The sequence below is a fragment of the Dermochelys coriacea genome, chromosome 5, assembly GCF_009764565.3.
Source record: "Dermochelys coriacea isolate rDerCor1 chromosome 5, rDerCor1.pri.v4, whole genome shotgun sequence".
NCBI lineage: Eukaryota > Metazoa > Chordata > Testudines > Dermochelyidae > Dermochelys > Dermochelys coriacea.
In genome coordinates this window covers 129,456,842-129,476,238 of record NC_050072.1, presented here as the reverse complement: position 1 = coordinate 129,476,238, position 19,397 = coordinate 129,456,842, and the positions used below count along the sequence as shown (strand labels likewise).

General features: G+C 42.6%; 1 protein-coding gene across 2 annotated transcripts in view; it reads left to right on the top strand.

Annotated features, from left to right (window-relative positions):
• DGKQ (diacylglycerol kinase theta) overlaps nucleotides 1-16,490 on the top strand; it is a 160,236-nt gene extending 143,746 nt beyond the window's left edge. The window contains exons 21-24 of one of the 2 annotated variants that reach the window (XR_006281247.1): nucleotides 431-542; nucleotides 11,007-11,159; nucleotides 12,468-12,651; nucleotides 16,242-16,490. Coding sequence is in view for 1 of the 2 variants with exons in the window: in XM_038403042.2 (XP_038258970.1) it covers nucleotides 431-542; nucleotides 11,007-11,159; nucleotides 12,468-12,566 (364 nt within the window). In the remaining variant the exon portion in view is untranslated. Of the gene's footprint in view, nucleotides 1-430; nucleotides 543-11,006; nucleotides 11,160-12,467; nucleotides 12,845-16,241 lie in introns of those variants that run through there. The other variant, XM_038403042.2, reaches the window with a different exon arrangement.
• The last annotated feature ends 2,907 nt before the right edge of the window (nucleotides 16,491-19,397 follow it).

Sequence of the window (19,397 nt, the reverse complement as noted above, 5' to 3'; positions counted from 1 at the left end):
TATCATGTCTTCCGGAAGAAAAAAAAATTGATATTACCAAAAACTCTGGTAACCTTCTGAGTAGTAATCATAAAAGTTAAGACTTCACAGGTTTAACCTGTGGTTTCCAGCAACCCAAAATGACATGAGACTGTTTCCCTCTTATCTACTTTTCTCCAGCTGAAAACCTACTTAGCCCCCCCCACTGCTTTCACCTCTTCCCCCTTCCCTCCCTCATAGCATTGTTATCAAGAGGTTACCACATTTTAGGAAAGCAAATGCCGTGTTTTGTAAAGTGGAAAAGGAGAAATACATAACCCCATTCAAGGAGAATCTATGGAAGAGCAGAATGGCTTCCTAAATAGTTAATCGATCAGATATTTGGATAGTGCTTGAGTCTTGTCAGATTCTGACATACTCTCAGCGGCCACACTTGTGTGCTCTGTTCCAGTTGGGGGTCTGGAGCTGATCTCTGGGGATCTGACCATGATAATCGATTTGAGAAACCAAGAATCGATGATGGCTTACTGGAAGTCGTGGGGGTGACTGGAGTTGTGCACATGGTAAGTCAGTGCTGAGCTTGCTTTTGTTTGTTTGGGGGTACTGAGCAAGCGAGAACAGTGACTCCTCACTTAACCTGTGTTAAGCATCTCTGTGAATTTTCCCTGTGGTAAATATTTTGCTCAAAACACCTTTTAAAAAGAGTTTTAGGTTGTAAAATGAAGCACTCAAAAGTCAGAACACAAATTTCAAGAATCTTAAGAATACAAAATATATTAGTCAAGTTAGACTATAAAAGTAGTCGGCTGTCATGCTGTGGGGCAGTGGCTGTGATAGCCATTGGAGATTGGGCTTAGACAGCTTTTGAAGCCTGCTCTGGAAATCCTTGTTCAAGTGCCCAAATTCAGCAACATATAGAAGGAAGCTGGAGCTGGATGGTAAAAAGTTTTAGAGGCATTGGGGGGGTCTGCTGTCCACTTGTTCAAGTAAATGGAAATACTCCCAGTGATTTCAGAGGGCTTTGAATCAAGTCCTGAAAGACGTCCATAGAAAGAATGGGACTGTTTAATTTAGAGAGATGTTAGCTGCACAAAAGAATGAGAGGTATAGATTAGGGGAGTTGGGTGCTTTTGTTTTCCCTCTTTCAAAATAGAAGTGGATGGTGAATGAAATTTCAAAGGCTGATAACTTAAAAAATGAAGTTAAAATGGGTAGAGATGGCTTCATTTTTGCTTCCTTGGTTACTTTATTAGGCTGTGGATCATTGGTACTGCATATATTGTTTCAGCTTACCAATTTGAAACTCATTTATTGGAGGTTTGCTTTTACATCCCCTTTCAACTTGTAATCTTATTCCACATTGTTCATAAGCTTCTCAATAAAATTATAAGGAGATAAATGATAAAAGGAATTACTAACATAATGCATTAAATAACCTGCGGCATTTAAGGTTATAAGGTGGATAGAAAGCTGGCTAGATTGTCGGGCTCAACGGGTAGTGATCAGTGGCTCCATGTCTAGCTGGCAGTCGGTATCAAGTGGAGTGCCCCAAGGGTTGGTCCTGGGGCCGGTTTTGTTCAATATCTTCATTAATGATCTGGAGGCTGGCGTGGCTTGTACCCTCAGCAAGTTTGCAGATGACACTATAAACTGGGAGGAGAGGTAGATACGCTGGAGGATAGGGATAGGATACAGAGGGCCCTAGACAAATTAGAGGATTGGGCCAAAAGAAATCTGATGAGGTTCAACAAGGACAAGTGCAGAGTCCTGCACTTAGGACGGAAGAATCCCATGCACCGCTACAGACTAGGGACCGATCGGCTAGTCAGCAGTTCTGCAGAAAAGGACCTAGGGGTTACAGTGGACGAGAAGCTGGATATGAGTCAACAGTGTACCGTTGTTGCCAAGAAGGCCAATGGCATTTTGAGATGTGTAAGTAGGAGCATTGCCTGCAGATCGAGGGACGTGATCAGTCCCCTCTATTCGACATTGTTGAGGCCTCATCTGGAGTACTGTGTCCAGTTTTGGGCCCCACACTACAAGAAGGATGTGAAAAAATTGGAAAGTGTCCAGCGGAGGGCAACAAAAATGATTAGGGGACTGGAACACATGACTTATGAGGAGAGGCTGAGGGAACTGGGATTGTTTAGTCTGTGGAAGAGAAGAATGCGGGGGGATTTGATAGCTGCTTTCAACTACCTGAAAGGGGGTTCCAAAGAGGATGGATCTAGACTGTTCTCAGGGGTAGCAGATGACAGAACAAGGAGTAATGGTCTCAAGTTGCAGTGGGGGAGGTTTAGGTTGGATATTAGGAAAAACTTTTTCACTAGGAGGGTGGTGAAGCACTGGAATGCGTTACCTAGGGAGGTGGTAGAATCTCCTTCCTTAGAAGTTTTTAAGGTCAGGCTTGACAAAGCCCTGGCTGGGATGATTTAGATGGGGATTGGTCCTGCTTTGAGCAGGGGGTTGGACTAGATGACCTCCTGTGGTCCCTTCCAACCCTGATATTCTATGATTCTATGATTTATTACCTTAAGATAGCAAAATTCTATGATGGAAGAGCACTTAGCAGGATGAAAAACTAGACTTTATTTGAATTTATTATAATATAGTTGATTCTGTATATGATTTTTAAAATTCTTTTTTTTTTAAGTAATTTAAAATATCTTTATTTTCTATGGGTCTTTTAGGTGTCTTTTTCATAGATTCATAGATACTAAGGTCAGAAGGGACCATTCTGATCATGTAGTCCAACCTCCTGCACAGCACAGGCCACAGAATCTCACCCACCCACTCCTACGAAAATCCTCACCTATGTCTGAGCTATTGAAGTCCTCAAATCGTGGTTTAAAGACTTCAAGGAGCAGAGAAGCCTCCCTCAAGTGACCCGTGCCCCATGCTACAGAGGAAGGCGAAAAACCTCCAGGGCCTCTCCAATCTGCCCTGGAGGAAAATTCCTTCCCGACCCCAAATATGGCGATCAGCTAAACCCTGAGCATATGGGCAAGATTCACCAGCCAGATACCTGGGAAAGAATGTTCTGTAGTAACTCAGATCCCATTCATCTAATATCCCATCTCAGGGGATTAGTCCTATTTACCCTGAATATTTAAAGATCAATTACTTACCAAAATCCCATCATACCATCTCCTCCATAAACTTATCGAGTAGAATCTTAAAACCAGATAGATCTTTTGCCCCCACTGCTTCCCTTGGAAGGCTATTCCAAAACTTCACTCCTCTGATGGTTAGAAACCTTCGTCTAATTTCAAGTCTAAACTTCCTGGTGGCTAGTTTATACCCATTTGTTCTTGTGTCCATGTTGGTGCTGAGCTGAAATAATTCCTCTCCCCCTCCTGTATTTATCCCTCTGATATATTTATAGAGAGCAATCATATCTCCCCTCAACCTTCTTTTAGTTAGGCTAAACAAGCCAAGCTCCTTAAGTCTCCTTTCATAAGACAAGTTTTCCATTCCTCGGATCATCCCAGTAGCCCTTCTCTGTACCTGCTCCAGTTTGAATTCATCCTTTTTAAACATGGGAGACCAGAACTGCACACAGTATTCTAGGTGAGGTCTCACCAGTGCCTTGTATAATAGTACTAAAACCTCCTTATCCCTACTGGAAATGCCTCTCCTGATGCATCCCAAAACCGCATTAGTTTTTTTCACAGCCATATCACATTAGCAGCTCATAGTCATCCTATGATCAACCAATACTCCAAGGTCCTTCTCCTCTTCCGTTACTTCTAATTGATGCGTCCCCAACTTATAACTAAAATTCTTGTTATTAATCCCTAAATGCATAAACTTACACTTCTTGCTATTAAATTTCATCCTATTACTATTACTCCAGTTTACAAGGTCATCCAGATCCTCCTGTATAATATCCCGATCCTTCTCCAAATTGGCAATACCTCCCAGCTTTGTATCATCTGCAAACTTTATTAGCACACTCCCACTTTTTGTGCCAAGGTCAGTAATAAAAAGATTAAATAAGATTGGTCCCAAAACCGATCCCTGAGGAACTCCACTGGTAACCTCCCTCCAACCTGACAGTTCTCCTTTCAGTAGGACCCGTTGCAGTCTCCCCTTTAACCAATTCCTTATCCACCTTTTGATGTTCATATTGATCCCCATCTTCTCCAATTTAACTAATAATTCCCCATGTGGCACGGTATCAAATGCCTTACTGAAATCTAGGTAAATTAGATCCACTGCATTTCCTTTATCTAAAAAATCTGTTACCTTTTCAAAAAAGGAGATCAGGTTGGTTTGGCACGATCTACCTTTTGTAAAACCATGTTGTATTTTGTCCCATTTACCATTGACTTCAATGTCCTTAACTAATTTCTCCTTCAAAATTTTTTCCAGGACCTTGCATTCTACAGATGTCAAACTAACTGGCCTGTAGTTACCCGGATCACTTTTTTTCCTTTCTTAAAAATAGGAACTATATTGGCAATTCTCCAATCATTCGGTACGACTCCTGAGTTTACAGATTTATTAAAAATTCTTGCTTATGGGCTTGGAATTTCAGGTGCCAATTCCTTTAATATTCTTGGATGAAGATTATCTGGGCCCCCTGATTTAGTCCCATTAAGCTGTTTGAGTTTCGCTTCTACCTCAGATATGGTAATATCTACCTCCATATCCTCATTCCCATTTGTCATGCTACCATTATCCCTAAGATCCTCTTTAGCCTTATTAAAGACTGAGGCAAAGTATTTGTTTAGATATTGAGCCATGCCTAGATTATCTTTAACCTCCACTCCATCCTCAGTGTTTAGCGGCCCCACTTCTTCTTTCTTAGTTTTCTTCTTATTTATATGGCTATAGAACCTTTTACTATTGGTTTTAATTCCCTTTGCAAGGTCCAACTCTACTCGACTTTTAGCCTGTCTCACTTTGTCCCTACATGTTCTGACTTCAATTAGGTAGCTTTCCTTGCTGATCTCTCCCATCTTCCACTCCCTGTATGCTTTCTGCTTCTTCTTAATCACCTCTCTAAGATGCTTGCTCATCCAGCTTGGTCTACAACTCCTTCCTATGAATTTTTTCCCCTTTCTTGGGATACAGGCTTCCGATAGCTTCTGCAGCTTTGATTTAAAGTAATCCCAGGCCTCCTCTACCTTTAGATCCGTAAATTCTTCAGTCCAATCCACTTCCCTAACTAATTGCCTTAATTTTTGAAAGTCAGCCCTTTTGAAATCAAAAACTCTAGTTGCAGATTTATTTTTTTTAATCCTTCCATTTAGTTTGAACTGAATTAGCTCATGATCACTTGAGCCAAGATTGTCCCCTACAACCATTTCTTCTATGAGGTCCTCGCTACTCACCAAAATTAAATCTAAAATGGCATCCCCTCTAGTCAGTTCAGGAACTACTTGATGAAGGAATCCATCAGCTATCGCATCTAGGAAAATCTGAGCCCTATTATTATTACTGGTTTCAGAGTAGCAGCCGTGTTAGTCTTATTCGCAAAAAGAAAAGGAGTACTTGTGGCACTTTAGAGACTAACAAATTTATTAGAGCATAAGCTTTCGTGAGCTACAGCTCACTTCATCGGATGCATTTGATGGAAAAAACAGAGGGGAGATTGATATACACACACAGAGAACATGAAACAATGAGTTTATCATACACACTGTAAGGAGAGTGATCACTTAAGATAAGCCATCACCAGCAGCGGGGGTGGGGAAGGAGGAAAACCTTTCATGGTGACAAGCAAGGTAGACTATTTCCAGCAGTTAACAAGAATATCTGAAGAACAGTAGGGGGTGGGATGGGGTGGGGGGGAGAAATAACATGGGGAAATAGTTTTACTTTGTGTAATGACTCATCCATTCCCAGTCTCTATTCAAGTCTAAGTTAATTATATCCAGTTTGCAAATTAATTCCAATTCAGCAGTCTCTCGTTGGAGTCTGGTTTTGAAGCTTTTTTTTTGAAGAATAGCCACTCTTAGGTCTGTAATCGAGTGACCAGAGAGATTGAAGTATTCTCCAATTGGTTTTTGAATGTTATAATTCTTGACGTCTGATTTGTGTCCATTCATTCTTTTACGTAGAGACTGTCCAGTTTGACCAATGTACATGGCAGAGGGGCGTTGCTGGCACATGATGGCATATATCACATTGGTAGATGCACAGGTGAACGAGCCTCTGATAGTGTGGCTGATGTGATTAGGCCCTATGATGGTGTCCCCTGAATAGATATGTGGACAGAGTTGGCAATGGGCTTTGTTGCAAGGATAGGTTCCTGGGCTGGTGGTTCTGTTGTGTGGTGTGTGGTTGCTGGTGAGTATTTGCTTCAGATTGGGGGGCTGTCTGTAAGCAAGGACTGGCCCGTCTCCCAAGATCTGTGAGAGTGATGGGTCGTCCTTCAGGATAGGTTGTAGATCCTTGATGATGCGTTGGAGAGGTTTTAGTTGGGGGCTGAAGGTGATGGCTAGTGGCGTTCTGTTATATTCTTTGTTGGGCCTGTCCTGTAGTAGGTGACTTCTGGGTACTCTTCTGGCTCTGTCAATCTGTTTCTTCACTTCAGCAGGTGGGTATTGTAGTTGTAGGAATGCATGATAGAGATCTTGCAGGTGTTTGTCTCTGTCTGAGGGGTTGGAGCAAATGCAGTTATATTGTAGAGCTTGGCTGTAGACAATGGATCGTGTGGTATGTCTGGATGAAAGCTAGAGGCATGTAGGTAGGAATAGCAGTCAGTAGGTTTCCGATATAGGGTGGTGTTTATGTGACCATCGCTTATTAGCACTGTAGTGTCAGGAAGTGGGACTCTTGTGTGGACTGGTCCAGGCTGAGGTTGATGGTGCGATGGAAATTGTTGAAATCATGGTGCAATTTCTCAAGGGCTTCTTTTCCATGGGTCCAGATGATGAAGATGTCATCAATGTAGTGCAAGTAGAGTAGGTGAAAGAAACTCCCTGAAAAAGCACAAGAACAAATCCGCACAGACACACCCCTAGAACCCCGACTTGAGGTATTCTATCTGCTACCCAAGATCCATAAACCTGGAAATCCTGGAAGCCCCATCATCTCAGGCATTGGCACCCTGACAGCAGGATTGTCTGGCTATGTAGACTCCCTCCTCAGGCCCTATATTACCAGCACTCCCAGCTATCTTCGGGACACCACTGACTTCCTGAGGAAACTACAGTCCATTGGTGATCTTCCTAAAAACACCATCCTAGCCACTATGGATGTAGAAGCCTCTACACCAACATTCCACACAAAGATGGGCTACAAGCCGTCAGGAACAGTATCCCCGATAATGTCACGGCTAACCTGGTGGCTGAACTTCGTGACTTTGTCCTCACCCATAACTATTTCACATTTGGGGACAATGTATACCTTCAAGTCAGCGGCACTGCGATGGGTACCCATATGGCCCCACAGTATGCCAACATTTTTATGGCTGACTTAGAACAACGCTTCCTCAGCTCTCGTCTCCTAATGCCCCTACTCTACTTGCGCTACATTGATGACATCTTCATCATCTGGACCCATGGAAAAGCAGCCCTTGAGGAATTCCATCATGATTTCAACAATTTCCATCGCACCATCAACCTCAGCCTGGACCAGTCCACACAAGAGATCCACTTCCTGGACACGATGGTGCTAATAAGCGATGGTCACATAAACATCACCCTATATCGGAAACCTAGTGACCGCTATTCCTACCTACATGCCTCTAGCTTTCATCCAGACATACCACACGATCCATTGTCTACAGCCAAGCTCTACGATATAACTGCATTTGCTCCAACCCCTCAGACAGAGACAAACACCTGCAAGATCTCTGGCATGCATTCTTACAACTACAATACCCACCTGCTGAAGTGAAGAAACAGATTGACAGAGCCAGAAGAGTACCCAGAAGTCACCTACTACAGGACAGGCCCAACAAAGAAAACAACAGAACGCCACTAGCCATCACCTTCAGCCCCCAACTAAAACCTCTCCAACGCATCATCAAGTATCTACAACCTATCCTGAAGGACGACCCATCACTCTCACAGATCTTGGGAGACGGGCCAGTCCTTGCTTACAGACAGCCCCCCAATCTGAAGCAAATACTCACCAGCAACCACACAACAGAACCACCAGCCCAGGAACCTATCCTTGCAACAAAGCCCATTGCCAACTCTGTCCACATATCTATTCAGGGGATACCATCATAGGGCCTAATCACATCAGCCACACTATCAGAGGCTCGTTCACCTGTGCATCTACCAATGTGATATATGCCGTCATGTGCCAGCAGTTCCCCTCTGCCATGTACATTGGCCAAACTGGACAGTCTCTACGTAAAAGAATGAATGGACACAAATCAGACGTCAAGCATTATTACATTCAAAAACCAGTTGGTGAACACTTCAATCTCTCTGGTCACTCAATTACAGACCTAAGAGTGGCTATCCTTCAACAAAAAAAGCTTCAAAACCAGACTCCAACGAGAGACTGCTGAATTGGATTTAATTTGCAAACTGGATATAATTAACTTAGGCTTGAATAGAGACTGGGAATGGATGAGTCATTACATAAAGTAAAACTATTTCCCCATGTTATTTCTCCCCCCCCCCCCTTCCTCAGATATTCTTGTTAACTGCTGGAAATAGCCTACCTTGCTTGTCACCATGAAAGGTTTTCCTCCTCCTACCCCCCCCCCGCTGCTGGTGATGGCTTATCTTAAGTGATCACTCGCCTTACAGTGTGTATGATAAACCCATTGTTTCATGTTCTCTGTGTGTGTATATCAATCTCCCCTCTGTTTTTTCCACCAAATGCATCCAATGAAGTGAGCTGTAGCTCACGAAAGCTTATGCTCTAATAAATTTGTTAGTCTCTAAGGTGCCACAAGTACTCCTTTTATTGTTATTACTAGCACTGGTCCTCCAGTCTATATCTGGGAAGTTAAAGTCTCCCATGATCACGCAGTTTCCATTAGTATTTACTTTATTAAAAACATTAAAAAGGGCTCTATCCATATCCAGATTAGATCCCGGAGGTCTATAGCACACCCCAAGCACTATCGTAGGAGAAGCTTTACTAGTTATCTTCCCCAATGTAATTTTTGCCCAGACGGACTCTGTCTTATCCATTGCATCGCTTCTTATTTCTTTACATTCTACCTCATCACTTATATACAATGCTACTCCACCACCTTTACCTTTGTTTCTGTCTTTCCTAAACAGCACATACCCTTCAATACCTGTAGTCCAGTCATGACTACTATTCCACCATGTTTCTGTTATCCCTATAATATCTGGTTTCACTTCCTGCACCAGTAGCTCTAGTTCCTCCATTTTGTTACTTAGGCTCCTCGCATTGGTGTACAAACATCTTAATTTTTGCTGTTTGGCCTCGCTCACGTTTTGTACCCTATTAGGCACAGTCATTCTACAGCCAGTATAACCTATTAGACTAGTATCCACACCGCCCTTGCTCCTTATATACATTCTCTTACCCACGGCTGTATCCTTTCTTACTTCGTCTTCTTCCCTCTCAATGCTAAAATCTGGCGTGGAGATTACCTGGACATCTCCCAACCATCTCCGCCTAATTCCTAGTTTAAAGCTCTCTTTATCAGTTGTGCCAGCCTCGATCCTAGAAGTCTATTTCCTTCCCTACTCAGATGAAGTCCATCCCGAGAGAACTGTCCTCTGTCTGTGAATGCCTCCCAGTGGCCATCCATCCCAAAGCCCTCCTTATAGCACCACTACCTAAGCCATCTGTTGACAGTCATAATCTTGTCACACCTTTGTTGCCCTTCTCTAGGAACAGGCAGGATCCCACTAAAGATCACCTGAGCCTCAATTTCCTTAAGCGTCTTCCCCAGCCTAGCATAGTCTCCCTTAATACTTTCCAGCGAGAATCTAGCCGTATCATTTGTTCCCACATGAAGGATAATTAGGGGATTCTTTCCCGCTCCCTTTAGGATCCTTTTCAACCTCAGGTCTACATCCCATATTTTAGCACCTGGAAGACAGGTAGACACCCTTCTATTCTCTGGATCAGCTCTAGTTACAGGCCTGTCTGTTCTTCTCAATAAAGAGTCCTCTATCACATAGACCTGCCTTTTCCTGGTGACAGTGCTATTCTCCAGTCTCTCCCCTGTTTCCTCTGGCTGCAAGTTCTTTCCATTCCTATTTTCCCTTATAATCCTCTTCCACCCATCCTGTATCCTCCTGGGGCTCATATTTGGTGTAGTCTCCCTTGACTCTTCTGCTTTTCCATAGGACTAGTCTCTCTTCTCTTCTTCCTTACCCTTCCACCTTCAACAAGTACCTGCTGAGCCCCTTCTTCATTTTCCAACTCTGCAAACCTGTTCCTAAGCTCTATTTCTCCTTCACTAGCCCGTCTTTTCCTCTACCTGGTTCTTTTAGTCACATGCTTCCATTGACCACTTTCCTCACCCAGTCTCCCCTCAAAATTCCCCAGCCCTGCTTCCATCTGTGAGTCTGAGCTTTTCCCTTCAGATACCTCATGTCTTTGCTCCATCATCTGCTCAAACCCCTTCCTAAACTCAACGAGACTTTCCACCTGCATCTCCAAACCTCGGATCTTTTCCTCTGTCAGCTCTATCAGATGGCATTGAGACGAAATAAAAATATTTTTGAACAAATCCTGATAAATGTTGTAGGCTGAGGATAACAATTACTTGGACTCCTTTATAAATTTAGACTCCAATCCTACAAACAAGTTGGCAGCAGCAGGGAGCCCCTTTGACTTCCGTGGCGCTCAGACGAAGTTGAGGTCCATTGCCTTGGAGCCATGTTCTGGATCAGGGCCTTACTGCAGCATGAGGTTAATACAGGTGTTACTTTTGAAAATTTCGGGTCATAATTTTGGAATCTTCTAGGGGGTATAAAGCTCAGACAGGAAGAGTCCAGGATGTACCCCAGCGCTGCAAAAGTCTTAAGCATGATATGCACCTGTCTTTGCTTTTATAAGGCTTATTTGTACCAATAAATACCAGAGAGTTTTAGAAAATAATGGCAGTTCTGATATTCTGATAGGGTCAAGTACAAGGCGGTCTGCGATCAGGGATCCGCATAGCCCAAGGATCTTACTTTCGTGTTACGCTTCTGAAACCAATACCGGTTCAAGTAGATGGAGAGCCCTGGATCCAGCCATCAGGCCAGATTATCATTTCTGTTGCAGGACCAAAGGTAAGCTTGCCTCGGCAGTTTGCCTTTTTGCATTAGAAAAATGTAAATGGTTGCCGTTAAAGTTTTCTCCTGTTTGTTTTTGTTCCTTAGTCTAAGTCATGCCATTTGTTTGACTCATCTCCTACTATTTGTCTGGTTCCTCATCCTCTTAGTGCATTTAATTTTTAAGGTACTAATCAACATAATGTGATCACTGTTGGATGAATCTACGCCATGAAATTCAAAGAAGTTCACATATATTAGTTAAAGGACCTGTCTGCACCAGCAAAACTACAGTATTGAGAGACCATGTTTAAGAAAACAGTCCCCTGGGTGTTTGGTAATGTGGCTTAGCCTCGCATGAGACAGCAGTGAGCCGTGTTCTAATTACATTGTTTGCGTTGCAGCAGATCAGGGTTATTCAGACAATCCAGGAACATGGTGTATGAGGGACAGTGCATTCCCTGTTCAGTGGTCAAGGAATCCATGGACAGAATTTAGCTAGCAAGAAAGTGGAGAAATGAGACGTATGAGCAATGGGAGGGGAAGGAGAGGAGCGGCTGGTGGGTTGTGAGTAAAGTTTCCCCTATCCAAGGAATTAAAGTTTCTGTTGACAGTGAAGCAGCCAAATGATTCTTTTGCACTGTCCATGCATTTGATAACTCTCTCTCACACACAAGTTCCTGCCACAGAAGTTCCTTGAATGACCCCTTTAAGAACGACTGCTGAAATCTGTTGCTACAGAAAGAGTTGCAGAAATCTCATTGAATGCCAAGCTTTTGTCATGGGGGAAAAAAAAGAGGCGTTTGCAGAATGTGCCTTTATTATTTGAAAAGTACTTGCAGCTATACAGAGCTCTTCTTCAGGTTAAAAAAGAGCCCTGTGTAGCTCAAAAGCTTGTCTCTTTCACCAACAGAAGTTGCTTCAATAAAAGATATTACTTCACCTGCCTTGTCTCTTTCAAAGTATTAACCTTTTTTGTAAAGAGGGCCTGTGTTTAAAAACTCTTCCCTTCTTGTACGAGAGAGAGAGAGAGATACACGTTTTGTAATTTGGAATGACTCTACAGAAACTGCTCTGAAATGCACAAAGTAAGCAAACCAAAAATTAGGCTTTTCTTGACTCTGTTAGTCATCTTGGGTGATATAATTATAAGAGGTTAAAAAAGACAAGTGAGAGTTAAGTTAGTAGTATCTCTATTAAATTGCTTTTCTGTTGCAGCATTAATGTATATTTTATTCATTCCTAAGCATATCTTTCTTAAATTTGCTTGAATAAAGAGATGTTCTATTGCTCTCGTTTACCATCTCTACAAATGTTTTATTGAAGGTCCACATGTTGAAAAAATCCAAACAGAAGCCAAAAAAAACTGGAAGCTTGAAAGAGACAAGAACAGATAGTGTCTCAGTCACTGAAGTGGGACATTAAAGGAAGCAGACCTTCCCAGAACAGAAGCGGCAGAAATACTGTCGATGAAAGGAGCCTGCACTGTACAGATGGGTGCTGGGTTTTGGTAAAGAAGGGGTCCTAATGAGCCTGCCCTTTATTCCATTGTAATAGTACTGTGTTCTGCTTGTTTTGTTAAATGATTGTGCCTCATTAGGTGGCTGATGCACACCTACTTGTATACCACTAATTTCATTCGAAATATTTGCCTTTGGTAGCCTTCCCTAAAGCACTGCCCAGTTTTTGGTTTGTACCAATAGATAAAGTATCTATTTAAAGAATCTATCTGGTTTTAAGATTCTACTCGATAAGTTTATGGAGGAGATGGTATGATGGGATAATGGGATTTTGGTAAGTAATTGATCTTTAAATATTCAGGGTAAATAGGCCAAATCCCCTGAGATGGGATATTAGATGGATGGGATCTGAGTTACTATAGAAAATTCTTTCCTGGGTATCTGGCTGGTGAATCTTGCCCATATGCTCAGGGTTTAGCTGATCGCCATATTTGGGGTTGGGAAGGAATTTTCCTCCAGGGCAGATTGGAGAGGCCCTGGAGGTTTTTTTGCCTTCCTCTGTAGCATGGGGCATGGTTGACTGGAGGGAGGCTTCTCTGCTCTTTGAAGTCTTTGAACCATGATTTAAGGACTTCAATAGCTCAGACATGGGTGAGGTTTTTCATAGGAGTGGGTGGGTGAGATTCTGTGGCCTGCGCTGTGCAGGAGGTCGGACTAGATGATCAGAATGGTCCCTTCTGACCTTAGTATCTATGAATCTATAACACAGATCTACCCTATGGAGCTCTTCACACTTGGTTTTGCAAAATTTTCATTTTGCTACGAAATTTCTTGCTTTTTTCTTACATAATCTTCCATCGAGAAATCATCACAAGGTTCTGTTAAACTAGCCCTGAACAACAATCTTCCAACAAACAGAAGAGTAGTGGTTGCATCTCTTTGTTGTTGTACTGTGACCTTCCTGTGTAAGGGCAAAGAACGCAATTTGAGGTGTCGCAGTTTGAGATCATGTTACTCGAGATGAATGACTGATCCCAACATGAAGAGTGCCGTGTACAGAGGAGAAAACCTGTGCTGAAACGCTCAAGTCAAAATGGCTAAGACAGGATAGTTTCAACATGGTTTACTTGGATAAAGTGAATGGGAACCAAAATCTGTTTTAAACAGTTATGAAATGGTCTAGCCTCTGCCAGACCTCAAACACTGTGGAAGGGCTGGTAAAATACAGCAGCTATCTCTTGCCTAAGTGGGGTCAAAGTTTACCTCAGTAATATGTAGCCGACAGACTTCTTGGGCTCTTATTTTTCTCCCCCGCTACGTGTTCTACCTTTGGTGACTCCATACTCCTCCACAGGTTCTCATTGATCTTGTTTCAAATTCAAATTCTAAAAAAAAATGCCCTATGTGTAAACGTATTGTGACTATGACTTTCCATTCAAGCTCCAGAGACTCGAAGAATGGGTACTGATTCTGGTAAAAAGCTGCTGAAAATGACTGTTCCATTGATTATCAGTTCACTAAGGCGGTTTCTCTACAAGGGGCATGATTCCCCTCCTATGCGAGGTCGATGAAAGCTAGCGGGAGTGTACATAGTAGTGGAGGCATGGCTGAACTTCACCACGTACAAACCAGCCTGAAATCGGCAGGCACGTGCTCGGCACAGCTAAGCCGTACCTCTGCTGCCTGTGCTACCATGGCTACACTACTATTTATATCTGCACTGGCTCTCATTGGGCTACTGTGAGATGTGTTCGCAAGCAGCGGATTCACACCCCGGCTTGTAGTGAAGACATAGCCTAAGATACGTGAAAATAGAGGCAGGCTGACATTAAATGGAAATACACAATAATTTAATTCCTTGAGGGTTTTTTATGAAGCATAGTGCGTGTTCAATAAGACTGTATGACTGGCAACGTGTACGTAGTTGCTGTAGAAAATGCTGTGACTTCAGATGACTGAGTATTTAGCAATAAAGTAATGAAAGGCCTATTTTCCAGTATACTTCTGAAAACAGCCTTCCCACAACTGTTTAGCCATGGTTCTTTCTTGCAGGCTGCCAATATAGCTTGGCATTTGAGGCATGGAGAAGGGGTGTAGGCCCAGATTCTCAAAGCTATTTAGGCACCTAACTCTCATTGATTTCAGTGGAAGTGGAGCCTGAGTACATTTGAGGATCTGGGCCATAGTGACTGTACTGTAATCTAGCTGGACCAGTGTGTGTTATAAGCCCAGGTTAGGGCATGCCAATCCTCCCAGAAAGGTGATCTGACTGCTTGTCCACCTGCTGAAGACTGATGGGTCAGGGTGTTTGAGAATACTGCCCAGCCCCAGGGCTAATGTGCTGAAGGTCTGGTAGAACACTACATCTGTTGTCAACAGCCATTCCCGCATGGGCCTTTCTAAACACCCCTTCTCTTTGCTTCACTCTCAGCTCACCATGGTTCTCTGGTGAGCTAAGTCAGGTGGAAATGAATGGGCTTGAACAGCAGTGTGGAAAGATGCAGAACAATTGTGGTGGAAGGAATTTGTACAGTCCTACCCCACACAGGGAAAGGCGACTAATATCTTTCAGCGTTGTATACGGTAAGTCCTTGACCAATGGAACTGCTCCCAGCTATGTCCTCATGAACCTGAGTCCTATTAGCAGGCGACAAGGCACATTTACCCTCGGCTGTAGAAAGAACTGATGAAATACATTACACCTGCCTCTGCTCGGGGGGGCAACAAATCAGAAAAAAACGGTGACTGTACTGGTAGCATGGCTCAATCACTCAAGCAGAGGCTCTGAAAAGACTCTTACTGTCGCTGCTTGTGGAATGGACCTTTGAAGCCATGTCCCACGTGAGGGCCACCTCCAGGATGGCATACTGTAGACTGTGAAATGTGCAAAAGCCCAGCCATTGTTTAGCAAGCACTTGATGCCAGTGTTCTTGCCAGCCATCCCCTTTTCACGGTCTCCTCAGCGAGTAGTTGCAAGTCAATGTCCGCAACAGTTGTTTTTTTACCAATGTTATAGACACCTAGTCATGCTTAGGATGTAAGGCAGTAGCTTTGATAATCAGCGTATTGCCACAGACAGAGCTGAAACTTCAGTGCAAATGCAGCTTGATCGAACAACAGTTTCTACCATCCGTCATCAAGAGATGCTTTTTTCTCACTTATGGGACAGCTGCTCCTTTTCCCCACATGTCCTGACCTTAAGAGTGCTACAGGACTCCATCCCCTCTTATTCAGCATCAGAACAAGATTTCTGTTGAGATGAGATATCTGCATGCTGATGGTGCCGATCTTTCATGTGCATCTTTCTTCTTCTAACACAGCATCAGCTCCACTTCGGCACTTGGAAATTGGTACGTGCATGAAAGCGGCTTGAGTGTGGGCACTTCTGCTGATAGTGGAAGGAGGAAAGCATTGTATTTCAAGCTCTCTGCTCTCACAGGGTGAAGTCAACAGACTAAGGAAATGCGTCACTGCTCATGGGTACCCAAGGCACAACAGTGGCCAGGAATGTTGCTTTTAGGTAGCTGCTTTTAGCTTTTTTTAGGTAGCTGCTTTTAGCTTCTTTTACGTAGTTGAGAGATCAATTCTGTTCTCTTTGATGCAGCCTAGCTATGGAGATGAATGTTTTTGTCATCTGCAGACTCTACCTGAGTTGACTGCAAAGACCATGCAGAAACAGTAGCCTCTCTCCTCCATGGACCACGCCAGAGAGCCTGTCTCACCAGTGCGCCATTCCTACACTGGCTCCAATTGATACTCTGGATCTGTTTCATGCTGCTAGTCCTGACCTTCACAGATTGTAATGTGCTAAGTCCTGTCTCTCTCCCCCGCTGCCCCATTGCAGTGGCTGTTATCTGAAATAGTGTGGTTTACAATCCTGAAAATAGAAAAGGAGTACCCGTGGCACCTTAGAGACTAACAAATTTATTAGAGCATAAGCTTTCGTGAGCTACAGCTCACTTCATCTGTAGCTCACGAAAGCTTATGCTCTAATAAATTTGTTAGTCTCTAAGGTGCCACGGGTACTCCTTTTCTTTTTGCGAATACAGACTAACACGGCTGCTACTCTGAATCCTGAAAATGAAACTCTTTGCACAGCATGTTTTAAGTGGAAGAGGTTTTGGCTGTGGAATTTCCTGCCATCTGATTGTTATAAATGCCAGACTCTTTCCACACTTAGAGCACAGTGCAAGATCCATCTCTTTGTGCATACCTCCCATAGTCTGGTGTAATAGTGCTTTCCTGGCAGGCAGCCACCAGAGAGGACACTGATAGGGATCATGTGTTTATAGAAGAAGTGATGGGAAGCTTCTGGTCCTTGCTCATGCAGAAAGGAAGTCTGATGTATGTGGTATTTAGACAGTTTGGTGATTGGCACGTTGGAAATGAAAATAGATACTTTTTTTAAAGCTTAATGTCTCTTTGTCTGATTCTGAAATATCTTCTGTATGTTTTCAAGACGCAGCAGATTTTTGGGCAAGTGGAATGGAAAAGTGAATATACACAGAATAAGCAAACCAATTTAAAAACGGAGAAGAATTCTCTGGAGTAACCATTTTTAAGCTGTTCCAATTTCAGGTATTAAAAAGGCTAAGATGCTTAGGGAATTGTAGAACTGTAGTTTTGTTTTCATCAATCTTACACCTGCTGTGTGTGGGGATAGGGTTAATCATGCACAGTCTTTGCATTCATATTAATTACTTGGAGGCTTCCCTGCAGAAAGGTGGCATTGCTTATAAGTTACGTTAAACATGTGTAATAGCTGATAATTAGGTTTTATGTAAATCCAGTGAGATAATGCAATATAATTACATTTTGATGTTCTAATGCATGGTTCATACCATTATCAGCTCTTAGTGAAGAATGTTGTAAAATTATAATTATATAAACTTATGGTGGTTCCCCGGCCAATGCTTAAAATAGCATTAACAAATTGAAGCTAGAGTGGTTTAGAAAAAGTGGTGCAGAGAGCTCAGAAACAATATTGAGAGTGAGGTGAAATCCTGGTGTGGCTGGGTCGTGCTTGTGGGTGGTCCTTGTGGGCTCATAGGGAGACATACACTCTGCTGTCCCAACCACAGGCTTGATCCTTTGTCGAGGCCCCTGTCTGATTACCTCCTCTGCAAGCCTCGGGGCATACTTGTATTGCGGGTCCTGCTTCCCGCTTGGAAAGTTGCATTTGGTCTCTACCTCCTGGCTTTCCAGCTCTTGTCAGTAGGGGAGGAGAAAGGGGTCACTAAAAGTGCTATTCAATATCTCAAATTTCCAATCCAGGTAAAATGCATATTTAAGGTATACAGTCATAGATAAGTATGTTATCGAATAGTACAAGGGAAGGACAAAATGTCGGCTCTGAGTTTTAGCCATTACTTCACAATTTCTGGCTTTTGTGGTTGTAATTTATTCCCTCAACATTATTCCAACACTTATGGTCTGGTTTAGGGTAGTATAAGCTTCTACTTAGTGATGCTTAATCTAAGTTGATTTTAGCGAACATGCAGTGACTCATTTTTCCAAAAAACGACCAAGTCATCTGGGCGAATTAAACATCTGGTCATAGTATATCCTCGTGTGGATTTAGCTGGGTGACTATGTTCTGACATCATTTGCTTCCGATCCTTATTGATAACACACGACTGGTCTGATTGTCATTGGACAATGTGCTGAGCCTCTTCTTGCTGGTCCATGAGATATACTGTGTCATTAAAATTCCCAACACAGGATCTAAGGAACCTGCATTTTTCAACAAGATTCACTGGTTATAAAATCTAGCAATGAGATTAGAATTCAGCATCTGCATATATTTTATCTTTACCTCTGTATATCTTCCTGTAGATTTAAACCAGGCCCTGGATATTAAACTAAACCACAACTCTTCATGTGTAATACATTTTTAATAAAAAACTAGGAAAACCTTTTAGTAGTATAGTAGTTACACTACTGTAAATAATGAATGAACTCTTATGGATATTTACTCATTAATCCTTCATATCCTATACAAGCTTATTGTGTAAGTGGCATTTTTTAAAAGAGTACCTTATCTACTCAGTCCAGACCCTAACTATTGGATGAATGTTTGAATGATGGATGTGTTTATGCATATATGTGTTTTACCCAGTCACCCAGCCTATTGTTGTGTGAGTAGAGTCATTGCTAAACATTGCCTAATGTAAAACAAAATTAAACCGTTGTAGCAAATGTATACACCTGGGGTAAAATGTTGAAAATGGTAAGGTTTAACAACGATAAAGCTATAGCAGTGCAAGTGCTTTAAAACGTACCATAGCGTTGCCTGATACTTTGTGTATTTTGGGCAGCCTGTTTATCGTTCAACTGTATATTTTTTTTTTTTTTGAAAAGTGCAGTAGTGCTACCTGGAAATAGAAGTTTTTTCAGTCTACAACACAGGCTGCTTTTGCACTGCCACCACAATGACTGTGTACCTCTGCCATACTCTGTGGGTGCCTCCTCATGTCCTTTGTTCTCAGCCCTTCTGCTGAAACTGATGACTAATTAGTGCCAATTCTGATGGTGCTGTTTGATCTGAATGACTGTTCACTAGCAGCGGGTCTGAGACCACCCACTCATTTCCACTTACATCCTTCAACAGCCATGAAATGCAAAGATCTTCAGTTACTACTGAACTGGCTCAGATTCCTATTGGAAACTTTGGCTCATTTTCAAACATAGATCCCACATTGTGTGTGTTTCCATTATTTTACAGACATTTTGCATGTAACAAGTAAATATGGAACAGACGTTGTTTAGTGTATGGCAAAACTGCTTTTTTGTGTTT